Below are 27008 nucleotides of genomic sequence, written 5' to 3'. Positions count from 1 at the left end.
AACATATGGTGTATCGCGGTTATCTTGTGTTTTATGTTTAGAAGTTCTTATTTCTATTATTGGATGTATTTATTGATTAAAATTTTTTTTTTTAATCACTGTTGTTTGGAATTGTAAAACATTAACCAAGCTGAAGGTAAAACAGATTGAAAGAAGTGTGTTAATGAAGGATTGGAACTGTGGCCTCTGTGTATGGGTACAACTAAAAGTTTAGACATATCTGTATGGGGGCGCTTATAGGATAGGGGCCATTAGTTGTGAACAAAAGTATACATTAATGGAATAAATAAAAATCACATAAAAAAAAATTATAGTAAAATAAATAATAAAAAAGAGATAAAAAAAATAATAATAATACATAAAAATAAATAATATATATTTATAATTAGTTTAACTATTCATACTACACATAGTTAACACATTACACTTAAAATATTATGCACTAATGCACATGGATAGAATGAAGTAAATAGTATTTAATTAACACAAAGGTATTGCATAACACTTAAATTCCTACATTGAATAATGCACACCTATAGAATGAGCTAGAACGTATGTAAACAGAATAAGAATAGCTTATTCCTATAGAAATATGTTAGTCAATTGAGCTACACAGTATAGGGTTAAGTAAGATAATAATAGCAAAGGTAGCATAGGAGGATCCAAACAGAGGCTTGGATTATACCAGGAAACAGAACAGTGTAGGAGAATTCAAACAGAGGCTTGAAATACACCAGGAAGTGAACTCATTGTGGAACACAATTTAATAATTACACCTATTTACAGAAGGTTAATAAATATATATTCTATTCCTAAAAGAGTGTCAAAATGGATTAAAGCCCTTTATAATATGTAGCTAAATTGGTAACATTTAACTATAGAGAAGTGGAAGAAAAACTGGTGGTTAACTTAATGACTAATTACACTTAAACAGACAATTGCCATCAAGCACAGAGGTATAAGAAGGGAGAATTGGCTAGGCAAAATTCATTCACTACTTAGGCAGGGTCCAGGATACATAATCAGACACAAAGGAATTGCTGCAAGTTAGTTAATATTGGCTGCTTTAATTCTACTTAAACTGCATGACAATATATTAATTTTTAATTAAACATTATTACATTTAGAATCTACTGTGCCATTTCATGGAGGATATCTGAAACATGCCATGTTATTGGATCCTTCAAAGAAAATAATTTATGCGGATCTGCGATATGTAAGTTTCATTGAATTGGTGATTATGGAAGACAAAAAAACGAATAATTATAAAATAAAAAAAATAATAAAATACATAAGTAAGTGTGTATGTATGTGTACATGTATTGTTTATAACAAACCCATCTTGGATAGATAATATTGTTAATGATAAATTGCTATATTAAGTTTTTTCTGACTACTTTATCAAAATCCATTTACTGTGAAGGAATTCTTGGTATATAGTATAAATTACGACCATTATAAATGAGTGAATTTCTTTGGAAACACATATTGGCTACCACTGTGAATATATGCTAACGGATATTGGATTTGTAAGGAACCCTCGTTAACCATAACCAATTCAGCACCCTTTTCTAAAGACCCCTGATGAAGTCAAAATATTGATGAAACTTGTTCGGTAGTTTGAAAATAGATGTGATTTTCCGCTGAAAGCTGTATTACTATTAATGTAAGAACAGAGTTCTATTTTTTTATAAATAAATTTTATTGGTTTTACGCAACACTGAAAGGCTGATTGTTTGGTGATCTTGGTGCGAGGGTTCTATTTCAGAAGAAGACCTAATCATCCCACTTACCCAGAAACCTACACGTTATGAAAGGAGAGATAACTGTCTATACATAAGTGGGGATCACCATTGGGCAATAATTATAAATAAACTCTCCCAGGGACCGTATATATATATATATATATTTGTATATATGTATATATATATATATATATATATACACACACACACACACTGTATATATATATACACACACACACACAACTAAGCACTGCAAGGTTGGTGCTGCTGCGATCATCGGGCTGTGGGTGCCAAGCAGGTTGGTGCTGCTGCGATCATCGGGCTGTGGGTGCCAAGCAGGTGCTGTTTTATAGACACTAGAGCCCACCTTTCCCTCTGGCCATTACATTGCATTTACATCTTTTGGGAGGGATTTTTCCATGTGATTTTATCACATAGAAACCCGGCCGAGATATGCTGGGTGTGGTCACGTGATCACGTCATTTTGGCTCTGCCCCTGCTACACAATGCCGAGATTCCCAGAATTGTAAAGCAGGGGGCGGGGCAAAATTATGCGTTTCAGCATGAATTGTGTAACTGCCCCCCCTGTGTCAGGGTTCAGCCTAGGATCGGTCGTTACTCACCTCTGCACCGGCTTCCCCTGACTGCTCGTGCGGTTAGACGTCGGGTGTGGCGGCGGGTGACGCACTGAGGATTCTTCCTTAGGTGCTAAAGGATTTCCATGTGTGGTCTTGTGTCATGGAGATTGTGGTTTCTGTCATGGGCGCCGCCATGACAGTCCTTCTCATGTGACAGTATCTCCACCAACGGTAGCATGGTCTTGGTCAGCTGACGCTGTTCACCTATCAACTGCTACCTATGGGTATATATCCAGCCCCAGAACTCCAGGAAGTTCTGCCTGAACAACATTTGTCATTCCTAGTGTATACTCATTTGCTCCTCGTTCCAGGTTCACCTGAGATTTCCTCCGTGTCTTCTCCAGTGCGTTTGACCATCTCTGCCGGAGTGCTACCCTGTGCTACCTCCAGTGCAACAGTGCGTCATTTCCATCTCAGCCTGTGTGCCACTCGGTATTGTCATCTCTGCCAGTGAGCTAACTCCGTGCTACCTTTAAGTGCAACAGTGCATCACAAACATCTCAGCCTGTGTGCAAATCCTGTGCTACCTTTAGCACAGCAGTGCGTTATTACAACTTCGCCTGTGTATTACTTAGCGTCTCCTTCCGGAGCAACTGAGTGTCATAACAACTCAGCCTGTGTATTACTTAGCCTCCCCCTCCGGAGCTACAGTGCTTTATACCACCTCTGCCTGTGTTCTATACCAAGGCGCCCTCATTCAGCGCAATTCTGGAAGCCATATTCCTTGAGCCACCATCTGTCTGACTCTCTATTCCCACGGGGTTTGGACACCAGATCAAAGGACCACGACCTGCCTGCTGGGTGCAGCTAAATACCCATATCCCGATTGGTAGGGGTCACTGGTGAAGACCTCCCGGCAGGTTAGACTCCGCACCATTGATAAGGTTTCGTCAACGTCCAAACCCTGTGGATGAGGAGTTCATACATTCAGGCTCCTTGCCTCCAATTCCTTCCCCAAACTAGGACCTCTGACTCCAATTTCTCAGTGGCAAGCGTGACACCCTGCTGTGGGGGTTTGTCTTGTGGCCGCGGGAGTCGGCGGCGGCCACCGAGAGGTTTGCCTGCCTTTTCGTGGAGCTGGGAGCAGCACCTGATTTTCTTCAGGCTCACGGACGAATTGGGAGGGTAGGCAAGTATGGTGTGTATATATAACTATACATAGTGTGATAGGATCACTGGTACAGTGATCAGTGATAGATATGTTTGCCCTAGGTTTCTGACCTATGTGTTTTAAAACCCCCAGGAGAAAGTCTGCAGTGTAGCAGGCTTGAGTTTCGGCTTTTTGAAAAGCCGGTTTGGGACCTGGGGGTGTGGGTGAGAGGAGAGGGAGGGCTCCACCCATGGCCACTCCAGGTTTTAGGCCTTTCAGCCTGGTAACAGGCTCATTAGAGCTTCCAGCTGAGAGTGGCCAAGATATGCTTGGTTTGTTTGGGGCTGAGTGTCTCACCAGTTTGCTCAGAGACACTTGGAAACCTAGCAGTGAGGACTGTGCTGTGCTTTTGTTGCTGGTGAGGGCATTAGGCCCTGCCAGGTTCTTGTAGTGAGGGAAATCACTTGTAAAGTTAGAGCCCAGACAGGGCTAGGATTTATGTTTATGTTTTCTTTATGTAAGTTCTGATTTCTGGCGCCGACCAGCTTGTACTCGCATCCAGACTGGTGTGCTGTTTCCCGGCTGCTGTGTGTGTAAGGAAGGAGTCCATCTACCCCAGGAGAGGGACCCTTAACCCGACTAAACGTCACAATAGAGATATATATATATATATATATATATAAATATATATATATATATTTATCTCTAATAGCTATAGGCAGCTGCCCTGGAGGCTGGCAGCTGTTACTGCTTGTCAGACGGAGGGGTAGGCAGACCTGGCGGCGGAGCTGTCAGTTGTGACTGACGAGCTCCGCAAAACCTTATGGGAGGAGCTGCTGCTGCGATGCATCCCACCAATCTTCACATACATGCTGGCATTAATTACGCTGATATACATTAAGAAAATCACAAGGACAGATCTCTCGGTAAGAGCTCTCCTTTGCAAATGAAGGACTTCCAGGTCTTTGACCCAGAAATCCCTCTGGCATCATTCTACACATCTAAGATGGTATTACCCACTGCATCCAATAGATGCATTCTGGGGCTCGGTGCATATGAGCAATGCGGCCAAACCACCAAAAACAGCATTTTCAGGGGTTTGACCACATTCCTCACATTGCTACATCCTGCCCACTGACTTCTAGGTTTCCTCTCTCTGTGCTGCATATTATGTATTTGGCCATTTCAGCAGACCATCATCATATGTGGTTATGTGTTCTATAGCTATGTAACTGTATTTGACCAATCCATCAGTGTTGTAACTAACTTTCTGCATATTAATGAATTTACCTTAATTAATTTTAATGTTCATTAAATAATCGATTAAGTAATTGCATGCAAACAGGTTGATAAAGTTTTAGATCACAAAATCAAACATGGTTTCCTTTTTTTTTAATTGATTCCATGTTATAATGTTTGGGGAGAAACAAATGAATTAGTGCTCATCCAGTCATCCAGAAATGCCTTTAATAGGCCATGACAGAGGACTACTCTGAAAACAATCTGTGATGGAGTAGTCCATATGACACTTTAAGCTTCGGTCAGGGCAAAGGATTTGATCATACAAAGGATGAAAATTAAGAACGTTTCCAGAGAGTGCGATTTGATTAAGGAATGATTTTTTTAAAAGCATACTGGTGCTTTGACATAATAATATAATAATAATAATAATAATAATAATAATAATAATAATAATAATATACATACATAAAAATCCTAGTCAGTGACCTTTTTCTATAAACATTAAAGTTACCACTGGCAAAGACGATCTGGTGGAGGCTTCCCAAAGTGCTTGCATCGGGAAGCCTATTTAACTAATAAAGTAGCAGTAATTGCACTGCCACATTACCTGTTCTATTAGCACTATCTCAGGATAGTATTAACAGAAAAAAAAAAAAATATATATACAGTATATTTTTTTTTTATAAAAAAATTGATATTTTGAGAATATTTTTTATTTTTGAATAGTTTTTATTTTAAGCTTTCTTTGTATGTTTTTTTTAAATTAACCAGTAAAACTAAAAGCCCAACCCAGCTTAGACATGCAAATCTGTTAAGCAGCAAGTTGGACACAGTATTGCCATTGCAGCTTTTTTTTTTATTTTCTTTTAAAGGCTACAGGCAGATTACTCATTACTTTAATGCAACGGCTAGAAATGTGGGATGAACACTTATAGAAATATGCCAACAATCAGTGAACTTTTTTTTATTTTGTCCTCTTTTTTATTAATCTAAACCATTCTAGTTCTCAAGGAGAGGCAGACAATAAAGTTCACACCCTTTCACAAATAAAACAAAAAATCTTTCTTGTTATACAGTAGCTCCACTATAAAGTGGGAGAAGGTAGGCGCTGGCTGTGCCCTCTATGGAGACAGCCTCACCCCCTGGGTAGACCACACACAAACATCATTGGTCACATCCCCACATCACTAGTCACACTGTCACAGCTGTTGCCACCCCCCCTGCAGCGATACACAATAGGCCCCGTCATAAATTTATACTCCAAGCCCATGTGGACATTAATCTATCTGGCACTATCTACTCCAGTGTTTCCAACCTTGGTCCTCAAAGCACACTAACAGTCCAGGTTTTAGTGATAGCCAAGCTTGAGCACAGATAGTTTAATCAAAATAACCGATGTTCTAATTAAGTAATCTGTGTTCAATTATGGTTATTCTCAAAACCTGGACTGAAGGAGTCTATTTACTAAGCAGTGTTAGGAAAAGTGATAAAGTGCCAGCCAATCAGCTCCCAACTGCCATCTCACAGGCTGTGTTTGAAAAATGACAGTTGGGAGCTGATTGGCTGGCACCTTATCACTTTTCACTCTTCACTTTTCACTTCTCCTAACACTGCTTAGTAAATAGACCCCTGAGGACCGAGGTTGGGAATCACTGGACTAGTCTGAATAATTTCCCAAAAAACATGTGATGGTACCACAGACACAGGTGTGCACATCAACAGCAGTGTTTTATATCTCAGTTACTTATACCTGGAGATGGTGGTATAAAGTGCCCCCTTTATCACAGAAATGTGCCCATATCAGATGCTGCACCCCTACTATCTCCTACCTTGTGTGGAGGGCAGCAAGTAGAGGAGGAGGAAGTCAGTGATGCCCGAGTTCAGCCTGGGTAGGGAGCAGGCTTGCCTACCCTCCTGATTTGGCCGGGAGCCTCCCGATTTTCGGGTGCCGCTCCCGGCCCCCTGGGAAGGCAGGCAAACCTCCCGCAAGCCGCCATCCCTCCCTACCCCCATGCAGAGTTACTAGGGAAACCCCCGCAGCGGGGAGGCCCGGTGACGCGATTCGCATCATCATGGCCCCGCCCCCCGCTTTACAATGCCGTTTACTCCGGCATTGTGATGATGGGGCGGAGCCGCGATGATGCGATCTCGCGGCCACACCCCCGGGCTGCACTGGCCACGCCCCCGCAACGGCGTTATCGTGCGGCCACACCCCCCGCTGTAAGCTGACATTCAGCCCCCTCCCGGAAGGAGGGAGCTGAATGTCGGCAAGTATGGTAGGGAGCCAGGAAAGAAAGCTAATCATGCTGGGTGACAGCCACAGACATATCTGCTGCCAAGTGTGAAAGAGACATGCAGGCCAGGAAAATATTTAATATTACTAAATAGTCTCTGCACTAACATACAACCCCCCCCACACACACAGACGCGCACACGCACACACGCAATGCAGCGCTCTATGCAGCTGCTTTGAGTACTATCTTAGATTTAGAACCCGACCTTTTTGAACTGCACATACTACACCTTATCCCCTATCATGTTTCTTCAGCTCCCCTTACTATTAAATGACTGTAATATACTAATTATTGCTCAGTAATCAGCCATTTACCTGCTCATTCAGTAAAGGTGCCCACACACTTAGCGATCTGCACACGAACTCACGATGTGTGCGATTTCCCCTGCACTCTCCCCCCGGCAGCCCCTACACACAATTTGGAGTTAAAAATGTCCAATCTGACTTAAGATCTATCGTGCATCCATTGCATTGTGTCCCAGATTGGCAAATCTGCCCTACAGCACGGCAGATCTGAAGATGCGATGTGCGACCAGCGGGCATCGTGATAGTGAATGGACACATGATTTGGGCATACTTTACATGATTTGTCGTCACGATTCATCGAAATCGGGCAAATCGTGTAAAATATCACTATGTGTGTGGGCACGTTAACACTCTCGCCCACTCCCAATGTAACAGACCAGTACAATGCGGCACTCACCGTCTTTATCCTCAAAGACCACACAATACGTCTCTTGGTCCAGGGCAATCACCTTGCATTCTCCTCCTTCTGATGTTTGTTTGGATCCAAAATGTATTTCAGCCTTTAGTTTGAAATTTTTCGGGGTGGATGGTCTGTCGTCTGCTCCCCTCTTACCAATTTGGTTGGTGTGTCTCTTTCCCAGTCCCTTGCCCCTGTCAGGATGTCTGTCTCTGCTATCAGGCTGTATCTCTGTCACTCTCTGCAATCTGTCTCTTTGTCCTTTCACTTTAATTTCTGAGATCTGGGAGGACCCAACACAAAACAGAAAGTAAAGTTCACACCTGAGAAATAACAGGAACCTCAATTTGTTTTTCCTGACAGCTGAACGATCCAGTGAACATCCGATTTCCACTACAAATTTATAGTTTCTATGTGGAGAAATATAGATATTAAATATGGAAAATTATGTTTCCTTGTTGCTGTACTGTTAACTGCCTTATACAGAGGGCAGGTAATAGTATTCATGTAACACTAATTGTGAGGGCAGGCAATCTGATTGCCCTTATTAGGTCATGTATCCTGTGACTTATTACAGGTTATGATATGTGGAATAGGCGGTTTCTTAACCCGGCTTCATTGTGACCTGGGGCGTTTTAAATTCTGTGTATCTTTTCATTTAGTTATGTGACATTGCCAAACCTCTCAGTAGTTGGAGTTAAGACCCCTCCCTACTCATTTCCCACTACCATTTAGTCAGCCGACGTCAGTGCAGAGAACTAGACGAGCTCAAGCCTCAATGTCCTTGTAACATTAGTTTTAAAGTCTGATTTTGTTTTTGTATTGTTTTAATTTCAAAGATCTCATACTCGCCTACTTTTGAAAAAGCATTTCAGGGAGATTGTGAAAGTAACACCTATCAGTGGGCGTGTACTGCAACATCTGAGAGGCGTGTCATACGTGTGATGGGCGTGTACTGATACATCTGAGAGGCGTGTCATACGTGTGATGGGCGTGTACTGCTACATGTGAGAGGCGTGTCATACGTGTGATGGGCGTGTACTGATACATCTGAGAGGCGTGTCATACATGTGATGGGCGTGTACTGATACATCTGAGAGGCGTGTCATACGTGTGATGGGCATGTACTGCTACATGTGAGAGGCGTGTCATACGTGTGATGGGCGTGTACTGATACATCTGAGAGGCGTGTCATACATGTGATGGGCGTGTACTGCAACATCTGAGAGGCGTGTCATACGTGTGATGGGCATGTACTGATACATGTGAGAGGCGTGTCATACGTGTGATGGGCGTGTACTGATACATCTGAGAGGCGTGTCATACGTGTGATGGGCGTGTACTGCTACATGTGAGAGGCGTGTCATACGTGTGATGGGCGTGTACTGATACATCTGAGAGGCGTGTCATACATGTGATGGGCGTGTACTGCAACATCTGAGAGGCGTGTCATACGTGTGATGGGCGTGTACTGCAACATCTGAGAGGCGTGTCATACGTGTGATGGGCGTGTACTGCTACATGTGAGAGGCGTGTCATACGTGTGATGGGCGTGTACTGCTACATGTGAGAGGCGTGTCATACGTGTGATGGGCGTGTACTGATACATCTGAGAGGCGGGTCATACGTGTGATGGGCGTGTACTGATACATCTGAGAGGCGCGTCATACGTGTGATGGGCGTGTACTGCTACATGTGAGAGGCGTGTCATACGTGTGATGGGCGTGTACTGATACATCTGAGAGGCGTGTCATACATGTGATGGGCGTGTACTGCAACATCTGAGAGGCGTGTCATACGTGTGATGGGCATGTACTGCTACATGTGAGAGGCGTGTCATACGTGTGATGGGCGTGTACTGATACATCTGAGAGGCGTGTCATACATGTGATGGGCGTGTACTGCAACATCTGAGAGGCGTGTCATACGTGTGATGGGCATGTACTGATACATGTGAGAGGCGTGTCATACGTGTGATGGGCGTGTACTGATACATCTGAGAGGCGTGTCATACATGTGATGGGCGTGTACTGCAACATCTGAGAGGCGTGTCATACGTGTGATGGGCGTGTACTGATACATCTGAGAGGCGTGTCATACGTGTGATGGGCGTGTACTGATACATCTGAGAGGCGTGTCATACGTGTGATGGGCGTGTACTGCTACATGTGAGAGGCGTGTCATACGTGTGATGGGCGTGTACTGATACATCTGAGAGGCGTGTCATACATGTGATGGGCGTGTACTGCAACATCTGAGAGGCGTGTCATACGTGTGATGGGCGTGTACTGATACATCTGAGAGGCGTGTCATACGTGTGATGGGCGTGTACTGCTACATGTGAGAGGCGTGTCATACGTGTGATGGGCGTGTACTGCTACATGTGAGAGGCGTGTCATACGTGTGATGGGCGTGTACTGATACATCTGAGAGGCGTGTCATACATGTGATGGGCGTGTACTGCAACATCTGAGAGGCGTGTCATATGTGTGATGGGCATGTACTGCTACATGTGAGAGGCGTGTCATACGTGTGATGGGCGTGTACTGATACATCTGAGAGGCGTGTCATACATGTGATGGGCGTGTACTGCAACATCTGAGAGGCGTGTCATACGTGTGATGGGCATGTACTGATACATGTGAGAGGCGTGTCATACGTGTGATGGGCGTGTACTGCTACATGTGAGAGGCGTGTCATACGTGTGATGGGCGTGTACTGATACATCTGAGAGGCGTGTCATACATGTGATGGGCGTGTACTGATACATCTGAGAGGCGTGTCATACGTGTGATGGGCATGTACTGCTACATGTGAGAGGCGTGTCATACGTGTGATGGGCGTGTACTGATACATCTGAGAGGCGTGTCATACATGTGATGGGCGTGTACTGCAACATCTGAGAGGCGTGTCATACGTGTGATGGGCATGTACTGATACATGTGAGAGGCGTGTCATACGTGTGATGGGCGTGTACTGATACATCTGAGAGGCGTGTCATACGTGTGATGGGCGTGTACTGCTACATGTGAGAGGCGTGTCATACGTGTGATGGGCGTGTACTGATACATCTGAGAGGCGTGTCATACATGTGATGGGCGTGTACTGCAACATCTGAGAGGCGTGTCATACGTGTGATGGGCGTGTACTGATACATCTGAGAGGCGTGTCATACGTGTGATGGGCGTGTACTGCTACATGTGAGAGGCGTGTCATACGTGTGATGGGCGTGTACTGCTACATGTGAGAGGCGTGTCATACGTGTGATGGGCGTGTACTGATACATCTGAGAGGCGTGTCATACGTGTGATGGGCGTGTACTGATACATCTGAGAGGCGCGTCATGCGTGTGATGGGCGTGTACTGCTACATGTGAGAGGCGTGTCATACGTGTGATGGGCGTGTACTGATACATCTGAGAGGCGTGTCATACATGTGATGGGCGTGTACTGCAACATCTGAGAGGCGTGTCATACGTGTGATGGGCATGTACTGCTACATGTGAGAGGCGTGTCATACGTGTGATGGGCGTGTACTGATACATCTGAGAGGCGTGTCATACATGTGATGGGCGTGTACTGCAACATCTGAGAGGCGTGTCATACGTGTGATGGGCATGTACTGATACATGTGAGAGGCGTGTCATACGTGTGATGGGCGTGTACTGATACATCTGAGAGGCGTGTCATACGTGTGATGGGCGTGTACTGCTACATGTGAGAGGCGTGTCATACGTGTGATGGGCGTGTACTGATACATCTGAGAGGCGTGTCATACATGTGATGGGCGTGTACTGCAACATCTGAGAGGCGTGTCATACGTGTGATGGGCGTGTACTGATACATCTGAGAGGCGTGTCATACGTGTGATGGGCGTGTACTGCTACATGTGAGAGGCGTGTCATACGTGTGATGGGCGTGTACTGCTACATGTGAGAGGCGTGTCATACGTGTGATGGGCGTGTACTGATACATCTGAGAGGCGTGTCATACATGTGATGGGCGTGTACTGCAACATCTGAGAGGCGTGTCATACGTGTGATGGGCATGTACTGCTACATGTGAGAGGCGTGTCATACGTGTGATGGGCGTGTACTGATACATCTGAGAGGCGTGTCATACATGTGATGGGCGTGTACTGCAACATCTGAGAGGCGTGTCATACGTGTGATGGGCATGTACTGATACATGTGAGAGGCGTGTCATACGTGTGATGGGCGTGTACTGATACATCTGAGAGGCGTGTCATACGTGTGATGGGCGTGTACTGCTACATGTGAGAGGCGTGTCATACGTGTGATGGGCGTGTACTGATACATCTGAGAGGCGTGTCATACATGTGATGGGCGTGTACTGCAACATCTGAGAGGCGTGTCATACGTGTGATGGGCGTGTACTGATACATCTGAGAGGCGTGTCATACGTGTGATGGGCGTGTACTGCTACATGTGAGAGGCGTGTCATACGTGTGATGGGCGTGTACTGCTACATGTGAGAGGCGTGTCATACGTGTGATGGGTGTGTACTGATACATCTGAGAGGCGTGTCATACGTGTGATGGGCATGTACTGCTACATGTGAGAGGCGTGTCATACGTGTGATGGGCGTGTACTGATACATCTGAGAGGCGTGTCATACATGTGATGGGCGTGTACTGCAACATCTGAGAGGCGTGTCATACGTGTGATGGGCGTGTACTGATACATCTGAGAGGCGTGTCATACGTGTGATGGGCGTGTACTGATACATCTGAGAGGCGTGTCATACGTGTGATGGGCGTGTACTGCTACATGTGAGAGGCGTGTCATACGTGTGATGGGCGTGTACTGATACATCTGAGAGGCGTGTCATACATGTGATGGGCGTGTACTGCAACATCTGAGAGGCGTGTCATACGTGTGATGGGCGTGTACTGATACATCTGAGAGGCGTGTCATACGTGTGATGGGCGTGTACTGCTACATGTGAGAGGCGTGTCATACGTGTGATGGGCGTGTACTGATACATCTGAGAGGCGTGTCATACGTGTGATGGGCGTGTACTGCTACATGTGAGAGGCGTGTCATATGTGTGATGGGCGTGTACTGATACATCTGACAGGTGTGTCATACATGTGATGGGCGTGTACTGCTACATGTGAGAGGCGTGTCATACGTGTGATGGGCGTGTACTGATACATCTGACAGGTGTGTCATACATGTGATGGGCGTGTACTGCTACATGTGAGAGGCGTGTCATAAACGTTACTTACATCCAAATGTAAACAAGCCCCAAAGCAGTTAGTAAGATCTACGAGTTGATGAAAACACACTGATACTTTTCAAAAAATGCATGTACTGTAGCCATAGGGATCATTGGGCCTGATTCAGACCCACTCGCAAGCGGCTGTCCGCTCGCAAGTGGGTCGATGTTGTGCACTGCGCATGCGGACGATGGAGGGAGCTCCGTCGTGCGCATGCGCCAGACGCGACGAGCGAAGGACTTTCCTTCGCTCGTTGTGTCTGATCAAAGGGGGCGTGCTGTCGATGTTGATTGACAGCACACCCCCTTTGGTGGGCGTGCCGGGGGCGTGCCTCCCTGACGGGGGCGTTCCCAAGGGAACGCCTACCGTCAGAAGCCGGCCCACTGACATCACTAGTGATGTCAGTGGGAGTGATTTTGGCTCTGATAGAGCCAAAATCACTCCGGGCCTTGCGGTTGAAAAACTCAACCGCAGGCTCCGGCTCGCAGTGGCGATGGTCGCGATGGTCAAGACCATCGCGGCCATCAAACTGCACGCTCGTATAGGCTGTGGGTGGTGACCCACAGCTATACGAGCGTCCAGGAGGACGCTCCATAATTATGGAGGGCGGCCCTCATTCAGAGCGTGCACTCTGCTCAGAGCATACGGCTCTGAATGAGGGCCATTGTGCCTTATACCAATGTAGGGAGATGATACTAATGATCCCATTTGGATGTAAATATCTCTGTTGTTTTTTAATATAACAGCTACATAATGGGGGTAAGGTGCATTCATGGAGATTGCTGGACTCTTCAGGGAGAGAGGGAGATTGCTACTATGTCAGGGAGAGTTGGCAAGAATGTACTTAAGTCAACAAAGTTTAATTTTAGATTTTTTGTAAAGATATTAGCAATAACACAGGTGTCAATTTTGTTGATTTTTTTTAAGCCTTTGTAAAATTTTTAAAAAGTTCCTTCTCTATTCTCTATGACTTTTTATTTAATCAAAATACCTATTTTTTTAACTGATTTCTATTGAAGCACAAGCATCACAATCCAACAGCTCAATTAATAAAAACATCACACAAGACATAATGAGATGAGTACAATAGTCAGAGTGAAACGGTGATATCAAGAAACAATAAAAGATATTGCATATGACATATAATGGAAGTCTGCAATGAAATTGTAATGCTATGTAAAACATACTGTATCGAGCCCGATGTGATTGCATATAATATGTAATGGAAAACCACAGTAAAATCATAATAATATGCAATATAATGCGTAATGTGATGCTAATCTTCCTCCACTAACATTTTCTAATTTTCCCAACCAAGAAAATAAGGGGGAGCCACAGTTTTCACCGTAAACTACTCCCCAAAACTTATACAATTCACTATACCGTATACTAAAAAGTGTACTAAGCGATATCAACTCAGAGATAATGGCCCCAAATACCAGAAAGAGAAAGTTGTAAAAGTGTATAAAACAGGGATGGACAAATATACTGATAAATTCTTCCTTTAATTATCAGCCCACTTAAGTAACCCAACATAACAGATGACATTGGAGCCCTTGGTTAATTAAAACAGCACATACGATGCACAAAAATAGGGATATGAAAGTGTCAGTTAGCTAATATAAGTGGAAGACTATTAAACATTTGAAAGTCCTCTTAGTGGATTATAGTCAGAATCAGAGTATTGGTTGTGGGGGGGTGAGGGGGGGAAGCAGATGAACTGAGTGGATAGGGTCAAAGTATATAGGGTAGTAAAAACCGAGAATGGGTGCAAATAAACAAAAATGTCCATAAGAAAAAAAAATATTGTAAAAGAAAAATAATATGGTACACATTAACATTACCTCATCTAGATAACAACTCGTAACACATCTTAAAATAAAGGAGATATACTCCCTGTAATTCTAAAGACAATAATGATCAGCCAATAGAAAGAGTTGAACTTTCAATAGTAAATGTACAATAGATTGTGAGCACATGACATGTTAATTGGAGAATAATACTTAGTAAGCTTCCTAAACTAGGTGGCTTATATATAAAGAAACAACTCCGTATTCAAATAATGGTGTCTCGGTAGTCAAAATACTAAACGTATATCTAATGTAAGCTGGGCAATAGCGTATAAGCAGAGAATAGTTTATGCACGTAACAGCATCTGAGGGTCCCTGGTCTAAAGATGGAGCATATACAGTGCTGGTACCTTCAAGGACAAAAATGGCATGGGACACCAGAGTCAAAGAGCTAATATTGATCAAAAAATTAGTTGCCCAGGAGTATCTACAGCTCCCGAGCCATCGAAGCTTATGCATATTACACTTTCAAATTGTAGAGCTCGTCCACCAGCTACTGCATCCGGTGCACTAGCTAAATCCACTCCCAACATCTGAGGCAATACTGACTCTACAGGGGATCCCAGGATCTTTATGGGGTAAAAAGAGCTCTGATTCTGTTGGTAGTGGAGATTATCAACCTCACCAAATGTGGGAAAAAGGATCTTGGACTACTGAATAGAAATGTGTTGAGTAGAAATGATCTGATCACCCTACCTACTGGGGTCAGGATGTAGTTAATAGACCGGCGGACTAAGGGCCTGATTCAGAGCCGGACGCTCTGACAAGAGCGCTTGCTCTGAATCAGGGCCGTCCTAGCTGAAATTGGAGTGGCCTCCTGACCGCTCGCACAGCTGTGGGTGACCACCCACAGCTTATGCAAGCATCCAAAAAGATGGTCGTGCTGGTCAAGACCATCGCGACCATCGGGCTTGCGACGAGACCCTTGTGGTAGGGTCTCATCTGCCGCAAGCCCGGAGTGCTTTTGGCTCTATCAGAGCCAAAAACACTCCCACTGACATCACTAGTGATGTCGGTGGAGCCGGACCCAGACGGTAGGCGTTCCCATGGGAACGCCTCTGTCTGACCAGCCACGCCCCTGGCATGCCCACCAAAGGGGGCGTGCTGTCACTCACCATCGACAGCACGCCCCCTTTGGTGCGAGACCTGGAGCGACAGCTTCCCCGTCGCTATCCGGGTCTCGCGCATGCGCACGACAGAGCAGCCTAACATCGACCCACTTGCGAGCGCTCAGCACTCGTGAGCGGGTCTGCATTAGGCCCTAAATGCCACCGGTCTATGGTCCTCATTCAGAGTCACTCGCACCCAGCGAATGCAAATTTGTTAAAGTGACGCCACGGGAAACGATCGCTCGCCAAGGCATAAGCACGCCCACCATGTCTTAGCGAGCGGCCAGCATACGCCCAATCGCACAGGCAGAGCCGCCTCTAGCACACATCTCCAGGAAGTGTATTAAAACATTGGTACATCGAGGACAATCGGAAGCGATCGCAGTGCTTGTGGTTGCCTTACCCTACCGCAAGCACTGCGAGGACTTCAGTATAGAAAACAGGCATGTGACGTGTACTATGACGCTGCGGGTTAATTATGCACGCCTCTAAAATGGCGTAGAAACACTCAGGCACGCCTGCGTTCGCACCTCCACTCCCCAGTTATTAGTGTCCTGCCCCTGTTACCACCCACAAACGACCTCTCCTGTCACTCATTTCACTGGGCTGTCTTTGCTGGGCGAGCGAGTGGCCTGCAATCGCACAGAGTAGTTTGCACACACGCAGAATGAAGCATGTGCGTACGCAAACCATCGGGCCGCTTGCGAGCGCACAGCGCTAGCGAGAGACTCTGAATGAGGTCCAATATCCAGAAGATAGGCATTGAAATACACTCTAGCAGAAATCTGTGTTAATGCAGCCAATCTAGTAAACACTGAATATGAGAGAGAGTATCAAAAATGGTAACAATAAATATGTAACTGGTCAAATTTAGCTACTAGTGCAAAACAATATGGCTAATCCAAAGCACAGGAAATGTGTTACCACCCAATACATCACTGAATGGTCAGTCCTTGAGCAGTAGGAAGTCTCACAACATGCAGTTCAGGTGGTGCTGAGCTTTACCACCCTAGGGGAAGGACTCTAGGATGCAAGGGTTGGAGAATGGAGAGAAGGAACTGGGAGAGCAGGGACACTAGGAAGACAGGGAGCCAAGTGAGAGGAGGAAAAGGAGAATATGAGGATATGTTAGTACAGAGAGGGGTAACAAACAATATAAGTATCAGAGTAGGTGTCTGAAGGCCACCACCAAGACCTCACAATGCAGGGGGATGCGGCATACTCCAGAGACTTCACTCTCGGTGAGCACTGTTCACCTCTTCAGACAGTAGCAGGTCCCCGCTGGCAAAGCAGGAGTAGCAGATCCACCGGCAACTCCAGGCAGACGACTCCATGGAGGAAAATAAGCAGCTCCCGAGGAGACACACAGCCCATGAAGTGGCAGGTCAGAGCCAGCAACAGAGATGCTCACCCCTGAACAGCAGACAAGGAGCCAGTCAACAAGAGGACACGTGGGACTGACGCAGAAGGTCTGGAGGAGAGGACCAGAGGCACACATGCAGGAGGTCCGGCGTTGTCCGCAATCTTCCGGCCGGTAGTAGCAGAAGGCTGCACTGGTAAGTGTCACCCCACCACTGGGGCGATAGTCCCAGTAGTATCTAGACTCATTTAATTAAGGGAGCTGGCTCTCCGGGGATGGCCACAGGGGAAGCTCTCCTCAGGTTGGTCAGGCAGGAAGTCAGCGGCAACACACCCGGGGGATGAGACCAAGCTACAGTACAGCAGGGATGATAGGCAGTCACAGGGAAAGTGACCTATGCGCCCATTGCAGCTTCCATGCCAGGCTTTGCACCAAATGCTCAGTTAGCGTGTAGGCCAGGACTTTAAATGACAGAAGAATTTCTGGGTGTGAAAATGGCGCTGGATATCAACTAAACAATGTGACTTATAAAAGAGATTTTTTTTTTATAATACTCAATCCTTTTGTGGGTTGACAATCTCAAGATGTATTGGTTGGATGTCTCGGTGTACACCTTTAAATCACATTGGTGTTTTCCATACATACTGTACATAGAAAAATACACGAAATTCATAAACAGTTTTAGTGGTTAGAATATAATATGGATGATAGTTTTTCAAGTTGTCTACAATAACGCCTTTCCCTTTAAAGCGATAACGTACCCAACTTACAAGTCTGTAAGTAGGGATAAATGTATCAGGGTATCTTTGGTCTTCCCTGTCAACAGCAAATCTTCCAACCTCTCTATATAACAATATTGTAATATGATGTTGAAGAGCGAATGCGTACCATTACTTACTTGTGAAGTAATGTTTCATGGCTCATCAGGGTTTCTTTGGACTTTCCAGTATTTTCAGGATGAAAAGATCTCATCCATAGATCCCCCCAAGGGTTTATTGCATATGGATATGAGGGAGATGGACGCGTGTAAATTGTACAATTCAATTTATTTACACTCATAATGTAATCATAAGCATAGGCAATGATCACTATGTATCACACAAATAAGGTAAAAAAAAGAAAAATGTATACAAACAAAAAGTAAGTAAGTAGCAGATTAGTCTGTAAGGGTGAAGGGAGAATAGCGAAAGAAACTGTCATGCACTCCCTGGTAATCGCACCGAAAGATGGCTACAGGAGGTCATAAGCGCCTGAAACATTGCAGGCTTGACACTGGTGCCTAAAAAGTGCTCCAGATTCAAAACCATAACAATAAGCTACACCAAAGCTTAAAAAATAGCTGTAGGCAGCCGTTGGGAAGAAATCCTGGAAAAAAGATGAACAAATATACTAATAATCTTCTAAAATCATCCTTAAAATTTCAAAATTAGGCATAAAATATACAACAGTCAGAATGACCCACCTCAACGTCCGTGTAACGACTTTCCAGCACAATGACTGTGGGTTACTGAAAGGATAACAAACAGGACTAGTGCCATTCTAACCATTTGACAAGTAAATGGTACCTAACTCTGTATGTTCCTGAATGAGCCTCTTTTCACATTTAGGAGACACATATTAATTTGGGCCCTCATTCAGAGGCGGTCGGAGGATGCAAGCGGTCACTCAGAAACTGGGCAGCCGCTTGCATCCTGACCGGCCGCCTCTGTTTCGGTCGTTAGGCTGTGGGTTTATTACACCCACAGCGGGTCTCACATATGCACACGAAGGAGCCAGCTCCCTTGTGCGCATGCGCACTGGACAAACACCGAGGCGGCCGTGCGGTCGTAGACCGTACGGCCACCTCTGAATGAAGCCCATAGTGTGACCAAGGAGTTGGAAATCAGATTAACATCTGACTGTCACATTACTAACCAAATGTTATCCAGTCTGTTCCTCCAATTGTCACCCTGTCAGACACCGATATTAAAAGTAATTAGTTTAGCTGGTTGGTAACAATAGTACCGAAAACAAGTATGTATCAAAGACACTAATTAGATCCAATAAATTTTAGGGCGTAAAAAAACGTTTTTTTTTTCCCCAATGTTCGGGTATTTTTCGGCAATGTTTTTGTCGAGCTATCCAATTAAATCCCGTTTATTACGCCACAAAAATTATGTTTTTCTCCTGAAAATATATAGGATGCGCGAAAAGTCCCGGACCTATGTATTTTTTGTGCCGTGATCGGGAGAAAAACACTTTTCGGGATTTGGTTTCGCCTGCTCGAGGCAGGTGAAACCAAATCCCCGATAAGTAACAGCTCCGGGTCTAATTGGATAGCCCCAGGTGAAGTAATTAGCCGCGGTAATTTACCACGGCTAATTGGATATGGCCCTATGAGTCTTAAAAAATATGTCATATGTCAGTATTGGGGAACTGTGGTTGCCAATTTAGGTTTGAATACAAGAAATATGTAATAAGTGGAATAAGGATAAACTGATGCATAGAGAACATATGCTAATCATGTATCTTCTGTTGGGAAGAATATAAATGCCATAAAACTGTCATGTGTTATATCAAACTGTGCGTGAGGCTATAACCGATATACTGGTGTTGCAATTAAGCTTCTAATAAATGGGTTGGGTATGAAATACCGCCAGCTGAAATCCCGACTCTGGAAGCTCGACTCATCAGAATCCCGATGCCGGCTGGTAAGTAGGCTAACCCTCCGCTCTCCCTCCCCCTAACACTCCCTTAGTGGTGCCTAACCCTAAAACTCCCGAGGTGGTGCCTAACCCTAAGTCCCACCGGGGGTGCTTAACCCCCTTTCCCGCACCCTAAACCTAACCCTTCCAGGGCGTTGCCTGACCCTAACCTCCCCCTGTGGTCCTGTGGTGCCTAACCCTAACTTCCGATGCTGGTATCCTGATCGTAAGGGGGATAGGGGCGCAGCATTTTGTCTGGTGGTGGGATATACACTACATCCCTAATAAATATCCTAGGAAAGTTATATGCTAAAAGTGGTCAGAATTATCTTGGGACACAATAATTCACACATAGGTGTAATTTCCTCTCTCCTATTAGCATCTGGACCTCCTTTCAGAGTGGTCCACCCAGTGGTCAAGTTTTAAATACTTTGGGTATTAGATGGTAAAGGGTTCAGACTGGGAGATCAATGTTGGCATTGAAAGTTTGAATGTACAAATTCTGCGCTGGGATACAGAGATCAATTAAGGTATATATTAATCCTAACAAAAATTAAAAATTAAACATACATAAAAAGCGTTACACTTTCAACAATATATATTTAAAACACCGATACATAAGATACATAACATAGGGATTTCAATCAAAAGCAACATTAATATCAAACACTAAAAAGATACAGAGCACCATGTACTAATAGCAGCTTTTACAATGCACTGAAAAAGGGTCTCGTCGCAAGACCGATGGTCGCGATGGTCTTGACCATCGCGACCATCAGCTGGCCACTCGCATAAGCTGTGGGTGGTCACCCACAGCTATGCGAGCGGCCAGGAGGCCGTCTTTAAAAAAAAAAAAAGGGACGCCCTGATTCAGAGCATGCGCTCTCAAAGAGGGTCCGGCTCTGAATCAGGCCCTGTGTTCAAAGCCTGTTACCATTCAGTGTTGTGAAACCGATGTCCGTTATTGTGTGATTTTAAGGAGTGCTGATTAGGGACCTGGGGACAAGAGAGGAAAGTTTGTTTCTTTTATTGTCATTTTTGGCACTAAAATGCGATTCGCACAATAGCGTATACGTATTTCCTGTACTGCTGCCACATGTTTAAACAATTGTTTTGATAGACAATCTTGTTATATGCATAGCGATTACTTGATAAAACCTCTGAATTGCACTGCTAGAGTTGGAAAAAGTTTTTCTGCGCAGAAAACAAAGGTATATGAAAGTGAACGTGTGTTTGTGATGTGAAAAGGTTACTGTATGTTAAACCAAGAGAAACTCGGTAGGTGTCTGATGAGGCAAACTGCTACAGGGCCAGTATACAAAGCAGCTATATTGTGGTACAGAAAACCAGCGGTAGTTTTTCGGTCCAACACCCAATAGTAATCGCAAAGTCCATTGATCAGTTAGGTTCTCTGGGGTAATGCGATCAGACCACACAGTTGTGTAAACTGTGATTGTGACTTGGGTAGTTGTGGGGAGGAAATCACTGGCAAGGGTAAGTGTTATTGGAACACTTAAATTCTACCAGGCGAGAGTAGCTCAAAGTAGGAAGTGAGTGGACGAAGCTTGGATAAATTTGCCGCAAGCAGGGTAGATTGCAATAGGCATTATTCTGTTCCTCATTGTGTAAGCTGACTGAAACGCTTAGCGGGCCGGCTGTACATAACGGGAAGGAGTGCGTGAACGTAGCTCTTTGAAATCGTTCACCAGTCGAAATCCTCTAGTGAGAAGTTGCTAAGCATTTTCCGGAATGGGGGCTAAGCAAACGCTAGTAATGGTCGATGATGTGCTGCTCATGGAAGGGCCGACAGGGTCGGCCAGGTACATAATGTATATGAAGTATGGTGTGTATGCTACTGTGTACTGTGATGAATGGGTCAAGATGACCAAAGGATTTGTAAAATCTTTCCCTAACATTGGCAGTTTTGATTTGGAGGTACTAGATAATGTAAGACATAGCATATGTTTAGTCAAATCACTGAAGAAATGAGTAAAATACAATGACTGTTTAAAGTTGTGGCAGCACAAGGGGAACACGTGTTTGAGTGGTGTAAATGGGATGCAAAACAGCGCCGTGCACGCTACGATAGGGAGCGTGTGCATGACGCAAAATAGCGTCACGCATGTGACACAAGGGAGCACGCATGTGATGCAAAACAGCGTTGTGTATGTGCCACATGGGAGCGCGCACACACCGCAAGGTAGTGCTTCCCAAGGTAAAGGGGATGGCGCATGCGCACCTCCACTGCCCTATGCGGTTGACGGTGAAGGTACAGCCGATGCCAGAAATAATAAAAATGTGACAAGTAATTTGTACCCTGTACTAAGCAACTATAAAGAAAATGTGTATGTAGAAGATGATGAACCCACAGTAATATCAGCCATTTCACATACTGTTAATATGTTAGAGGCACCACAGAAACAAGTAAAGGAAGTGACCCCCCAGTTGTAGCAGAAGAGGAGATTGCCGAGGGTAGTGGAGTGTATTGCAGTAAGAGACTGAACCTCCAGAGTACTGAAACCATAAGCCCCATAGTTAACCCTGAACATAGCAATGTAGCAGGTATACATCCGGTCCGTACAATAACTATTCCCCATGGGAAACCGGATAGAGAGGGTGTAGTTCCCATTAGGGATGTAACAATGCATTGCCCCTGGATGAGAGCAGAGTTACATTCCATAATGTCAGACTTTCCCGATCCTAGGAAAGAGTTAGCTAAGTATCAGAAATTTGTTAAGGACTTAGGTAATGCTCATGAGCCAACAAATAAAGATTGGCGAGTGGTGTTAAGGGCATGTCTTCCTCCCAATACCGACGTGAAAAAGTTTATCACGGCTTGTGTATTGGATGAAGATGTACCCTTAACTGACGAGGATAATCAGGCTAACATTCAACGTATAGTAACACAATTGGCAGTATACTTTCCAGTGATAGTTAACTGGAGCAAGATCTCCACTATCAAACAAAAAGATAGTGAATCTGCAGCAGACTATTTCACCAGGGTGCTGCAGACGATATCTCAGTACACTTGGATAGAAAATATAAAGGATGATATACACCACAGGGAGGTATCTATAACGGTACTCATGGATGGGCTCAAAGACACTCTAAAAACCAGGGTGCAAACCTCTCAGCCTAACTGGAGAGGAATTACTGTAGATGTTCTTAGAGAGTCAGCAATAGACCATGATAAGAACATACTTAGGAAAAAAGAGACACAAAGCGAAAGGTTAATGGCTGTGAGCATTCAGGCTTTAGAGGGTTCATATACACAGCCGCAAAACACATATTTCCCTGCACAATTACAAGATCTCAACACATATCAACCTGCACAGCCACAAAACACATACCAACCACGAAGGTGTTATAATTGTGATAAAACAGGACACATAAGCAGGTTCTGTAAAGTGAAAAGTAGGGGCCACCTAGGAAAGGAACACCAAATGACACACAGAGGACACCCACATAATTCAGGAAACATCCAACAATCACCTGCTCACATAGTGGCAGTGAATGCTCTGCTAGAGAGTGACAGTCAATGCTAGCGGTCAGGTCATACCTGTAGTCTACAGCCAGTCAGGTTATCTGAGAATACTAGAGAAGAACCTACAATGACAGTTGATATATCTGGTACTAAACATACTTTTCTTGTAGACACAGGGGTGACCAGATCTGTGTTAAATTCTCCATCTAATTTACAGATAACTAACAAGACAGTACCAGCAATGGGAGTAACGGGAGAGTGCAGCATTATCCTCTAACCAAATCTGCAGAGGTTGCTATCGGGCCGCTGCAAACCAAGCATTCCTTTCTCCTGGCAGCGGCGGCTCCTACTAACCTGCTGGGAAGGGATTTGTTGTGTAAAATGGGATGTGTCATTTACTGTACCCCTGATGGTATATTTCTAGATATCCCAGAGAAGGTTGCACATGAGGTAAGGGATATATTAGACACTACACAAAGTTAATGCTTCACTCTACCATTTTAGAACAAAGCCCATCCCAAGTAAAAGAGATGTTATCTCAAATACCGGGCTCACTTTGGACCAAGGATGGACAGAACATTGGATTGATGGCAAATGTATCTCCTGTAATGGTAAATTTAAAAAGTGGTAGGCAAGCTCTAAAAGTCCCTCAGTAGCCGTTAAAACCAGAGGTAGAGATAGGGGTTTATCCCATAATTGAGAGGTTGTTACAACAGGGGATTTTAATTCGTATAGCTAGCCCAGCCAATAGTCCCATTTTTTCAGTGAAGAAGACTGGGGGGAGGGTCTATAGATTAGTACAGGACCTTAGGGGTGTAAACAAAGTAGTTGAGAGCCAATTCCCCATAGTGCCCAATCCAGCTGTCATCCTCATGCAGATCCCACCATCTGCAACCCACTTCACTGTCATTGATCTATGTTCTGCCTTCTTCTCTGTCCCTCTGCACCCTGACTGTCAATATCTCTTTGCATTCACCTACAGAGGGGTACAATATACATGTACACGATTGCCCCAGGGTTTCATAGATAGCCCCAGTATTTTCTCTCAAGCCTTACATAACTGTTTGCAATCTTTTCAGCCAGCCAATGGATCTGTTCTAATTCAAAATGTAGAAGATTTGTTGTTGTGCTCTGATTCATTTATGTCATGTTTAAATGATACTAAACTGTTGTTACTTTATCTCTCACAAACAGGGCACAAGGTTGCAAAGGACAAATTATAGCCATGCCAGGCTAAGGTTAAATACTTGGGACACAGTCTGGCAACTGACAGAATACAGGCCATACAGACCGTAACACTGCCGCAAAACCAGCAGCAAATCCGTACCTTCTTGGGCATGTGTGGATACTGCAGAACGTGGTTCCCAGGTTTTTCTATTTTGGCATTACCATTGCAGGAATTGGTGTCATCCTCAAAACCCGACTGTGTCACACACAGTGAGGAAACAGAGCAGGCTTTCCTTAACCTTAAGGATAGTCTGACAAGAGCACCTGCCCTAGGAATACCAGATTATGAAAAACCTTTTGAGTTATATTGTACGGAGGCTGATGGCTGCGCAGCAGGTGTCCTCACACAAAAACATGGTGACGCTAGCAGACCTGTAGCATACTACAGTGCCCAATTGGACACTGTGGCAAGATCACTCCCAACGTGTTTAAGAAGTGTAGCAGCAACCACTCTTCTGGTCAATAAGAGTGAGGATGTAGTATTAGGTCATGATATGATTGTTTATACACCACATGCTGTGTCTAGTTTGCTGAATTCTGCCCAAACCCAACATGTTTCTTCAGCTAGGTTCACGAAATGGGAAATAGCTCTAATAGCACCTGCAAATATTACCATTAAACGGTGCAATACGTTAAATCCAGCAACGTACTTACCATATGTGCCTAGAGATGCACAAAGGGTGGAGAGAGGTGAGTTGCTGGTTGAAGGTGAGTTTTGCAGGTATACTGACACACATGATTGTATGGAGTATTTGAATCAGACCTTTACTGCTAGACCAGATATACATGACACACCACTAGAAAATGCAGATTTGATGTTTTACACGGATTGGAGTTGTCATAGACAAACTGATACAGGAGAACTATGCACGGGTTATGCTGTTGTAAATGATGGAGATGTTGTAGAAGCCGACCACTTGGTCCACCTCACTCAGCACAAGTGTCTGAACTGGTGGCACTAAGGAGAGCATGTGAGCTGGCAGAAGGTAAGTCAGCTAATATCTACACTGACTCTAGGTACGACTTCGGGGTAGTACATGATTTTGGGGCTCATTGGCGTCCGAGAAATTTTATAACAGCAGCAGGTACACCAGTCGCACTTACACCACATAAAAGGACTCTTGATAGCGATCCAGCTACCAAAGCCAGTAGCTGTCATCAAATGTAAAGCCCACAAATGTGAAGAAGACCCGGTGTCACTGGGCAATAACAAAGCAGACTAAGCTGCCAAATTGGCAGCAGGGTTAAAAGTTAACATGCAAATTGATAAAATGATAGTTTTCCAAATGATTGACACCCATAAATTAATTTAGATGCAAAATTTGTGTTCCCTACAGGAGAAGGCGGTCTGGAAATCGAAGGGATGTGGTCAGGAGTCCTCTGGACTCTGGAGAGATGGACAAGGTAGGCTGGTTGCTCCCAAGGCATATTACCCAACCCTGGCCGAGGCAGCGCATGGTTTGACTCACCTAGGAAAAGGAGGTATGTGCAAGTTAGTCAGAGCATACTGGTGTGCACCTGGATTTTCTTCTCAAGCTGAAAAGAGGGCTATGTCCTGTTTGACTTGCTTGAGGAAAAATGTCGGGAAGACAATCCCTACCCAACTATCCCATATCCCTCCAACAGACGGACCTTTCCAGGTAATACAAATTGATTTCATTCAATTACCACCCTGCAGGAATCTCAAATATGTATTAGTTTGTACTCATGTATTTTCTAATTGGGTTGAGGCATATCCAGCTGCCACTAATACTGCTGTTTTTACTGCTGAAAAGATTGTTCAGGAATTTGTATGCAGATACGGTATCCCTAGAATCATAGAAAGTGACAGGGGTACTCATTTCGCTGGTGACATCTTCTAAAACATGTGTAAGCTCATGGGTATCAATAGTAGGCTTCACACCCCCTACCGACCGCAAGCCAGTGCCAAGGTGGAGAGGGTAAACGGTACTATTAAGAATAAACTGAGTAAGATCATGGCTGAAACTGGGTTAGGAGGATGGCCAGAAACCTTACCGCTTGTCCTCCATAGCATCAGGACCAATCCTAGACCTCCTCTTAATCTGTCCCCCTTTGAGATACAGTTTAGAAGTCAACCTCATTTGATTATAAGTCCACAGGATTATCTGAAGAGTAATAACGAGGTTACTGTGAAATATCTTATAACAATGAGTAAACAGCTGAACCAGCAGCAACAGAAATTGAAAATGTTATTACCTGATATGCCAGAAACAAACTGCCATGATGTTGAACCTGGAGAATTTGTTATGATTCGAATTTCTTACGTTCAGGTTGTTTGACAGATTGGTGGGAAGGTCCATATCAAGTGTTACTGACAAGTA

General features: G+C 44.6%; 1 protein-coding gene and 1 pseudogene across 1 annotated transcript in view; one reads left to right on the top strand and one right to left on the bottom strand.

The window, feature by feature from the left end:
- Positions 1 to 17245, bottom strand: part of LOC148475082 (uncharacterized) — a 50862-nt gene extending 33617 nt beyond the window's left edge. Inside the window, exons 1-2 of the mRNA XM_088457732.1 lie at positions 17168 to 17245; positions 7712 to 7994 (exon numbers count right to left, since the gene is read on the bottom strand). Of these exons, the coding sequence (XP_088313858.1) occupies positions 7712 to 7994; positions 17168 to 17245 (361 nt within the window). The remainder of the gene's footprint in view (positions 1 to 7711; positions 7995 to 17167) is intronic.
- A 4810-nt stretch (positions 17246 to 22055) lies between these two features.
- Positions 22056 to 23500, top strand: LOC148475081 (uncharacterized; annotated as a pseudogene).
- The last annotated feature ends 3508 nt before the right edge of the window (positions 23501 to 27008 follow it).

Source organism: Taudactylus pleione, unplaced genomic scaffold (assembly GCF_031769625.1).
Source record: "Taudactylus pleione unplaced genomic scaffold, aTauple2 ptg000781l, whole genome shotgun sequence".
Lineage (NCBI taxonomy): Eukaryota > Metazoa > Chordata > Amphibia > Anura > Myobatrachidae > Taudactylus > Taudactylus pleione.
The sequence above is the reverse complement of the archived record's forward strand: the minus strand, read 5'-3'. Positions and strand labels throughout refer to the sequence as shown.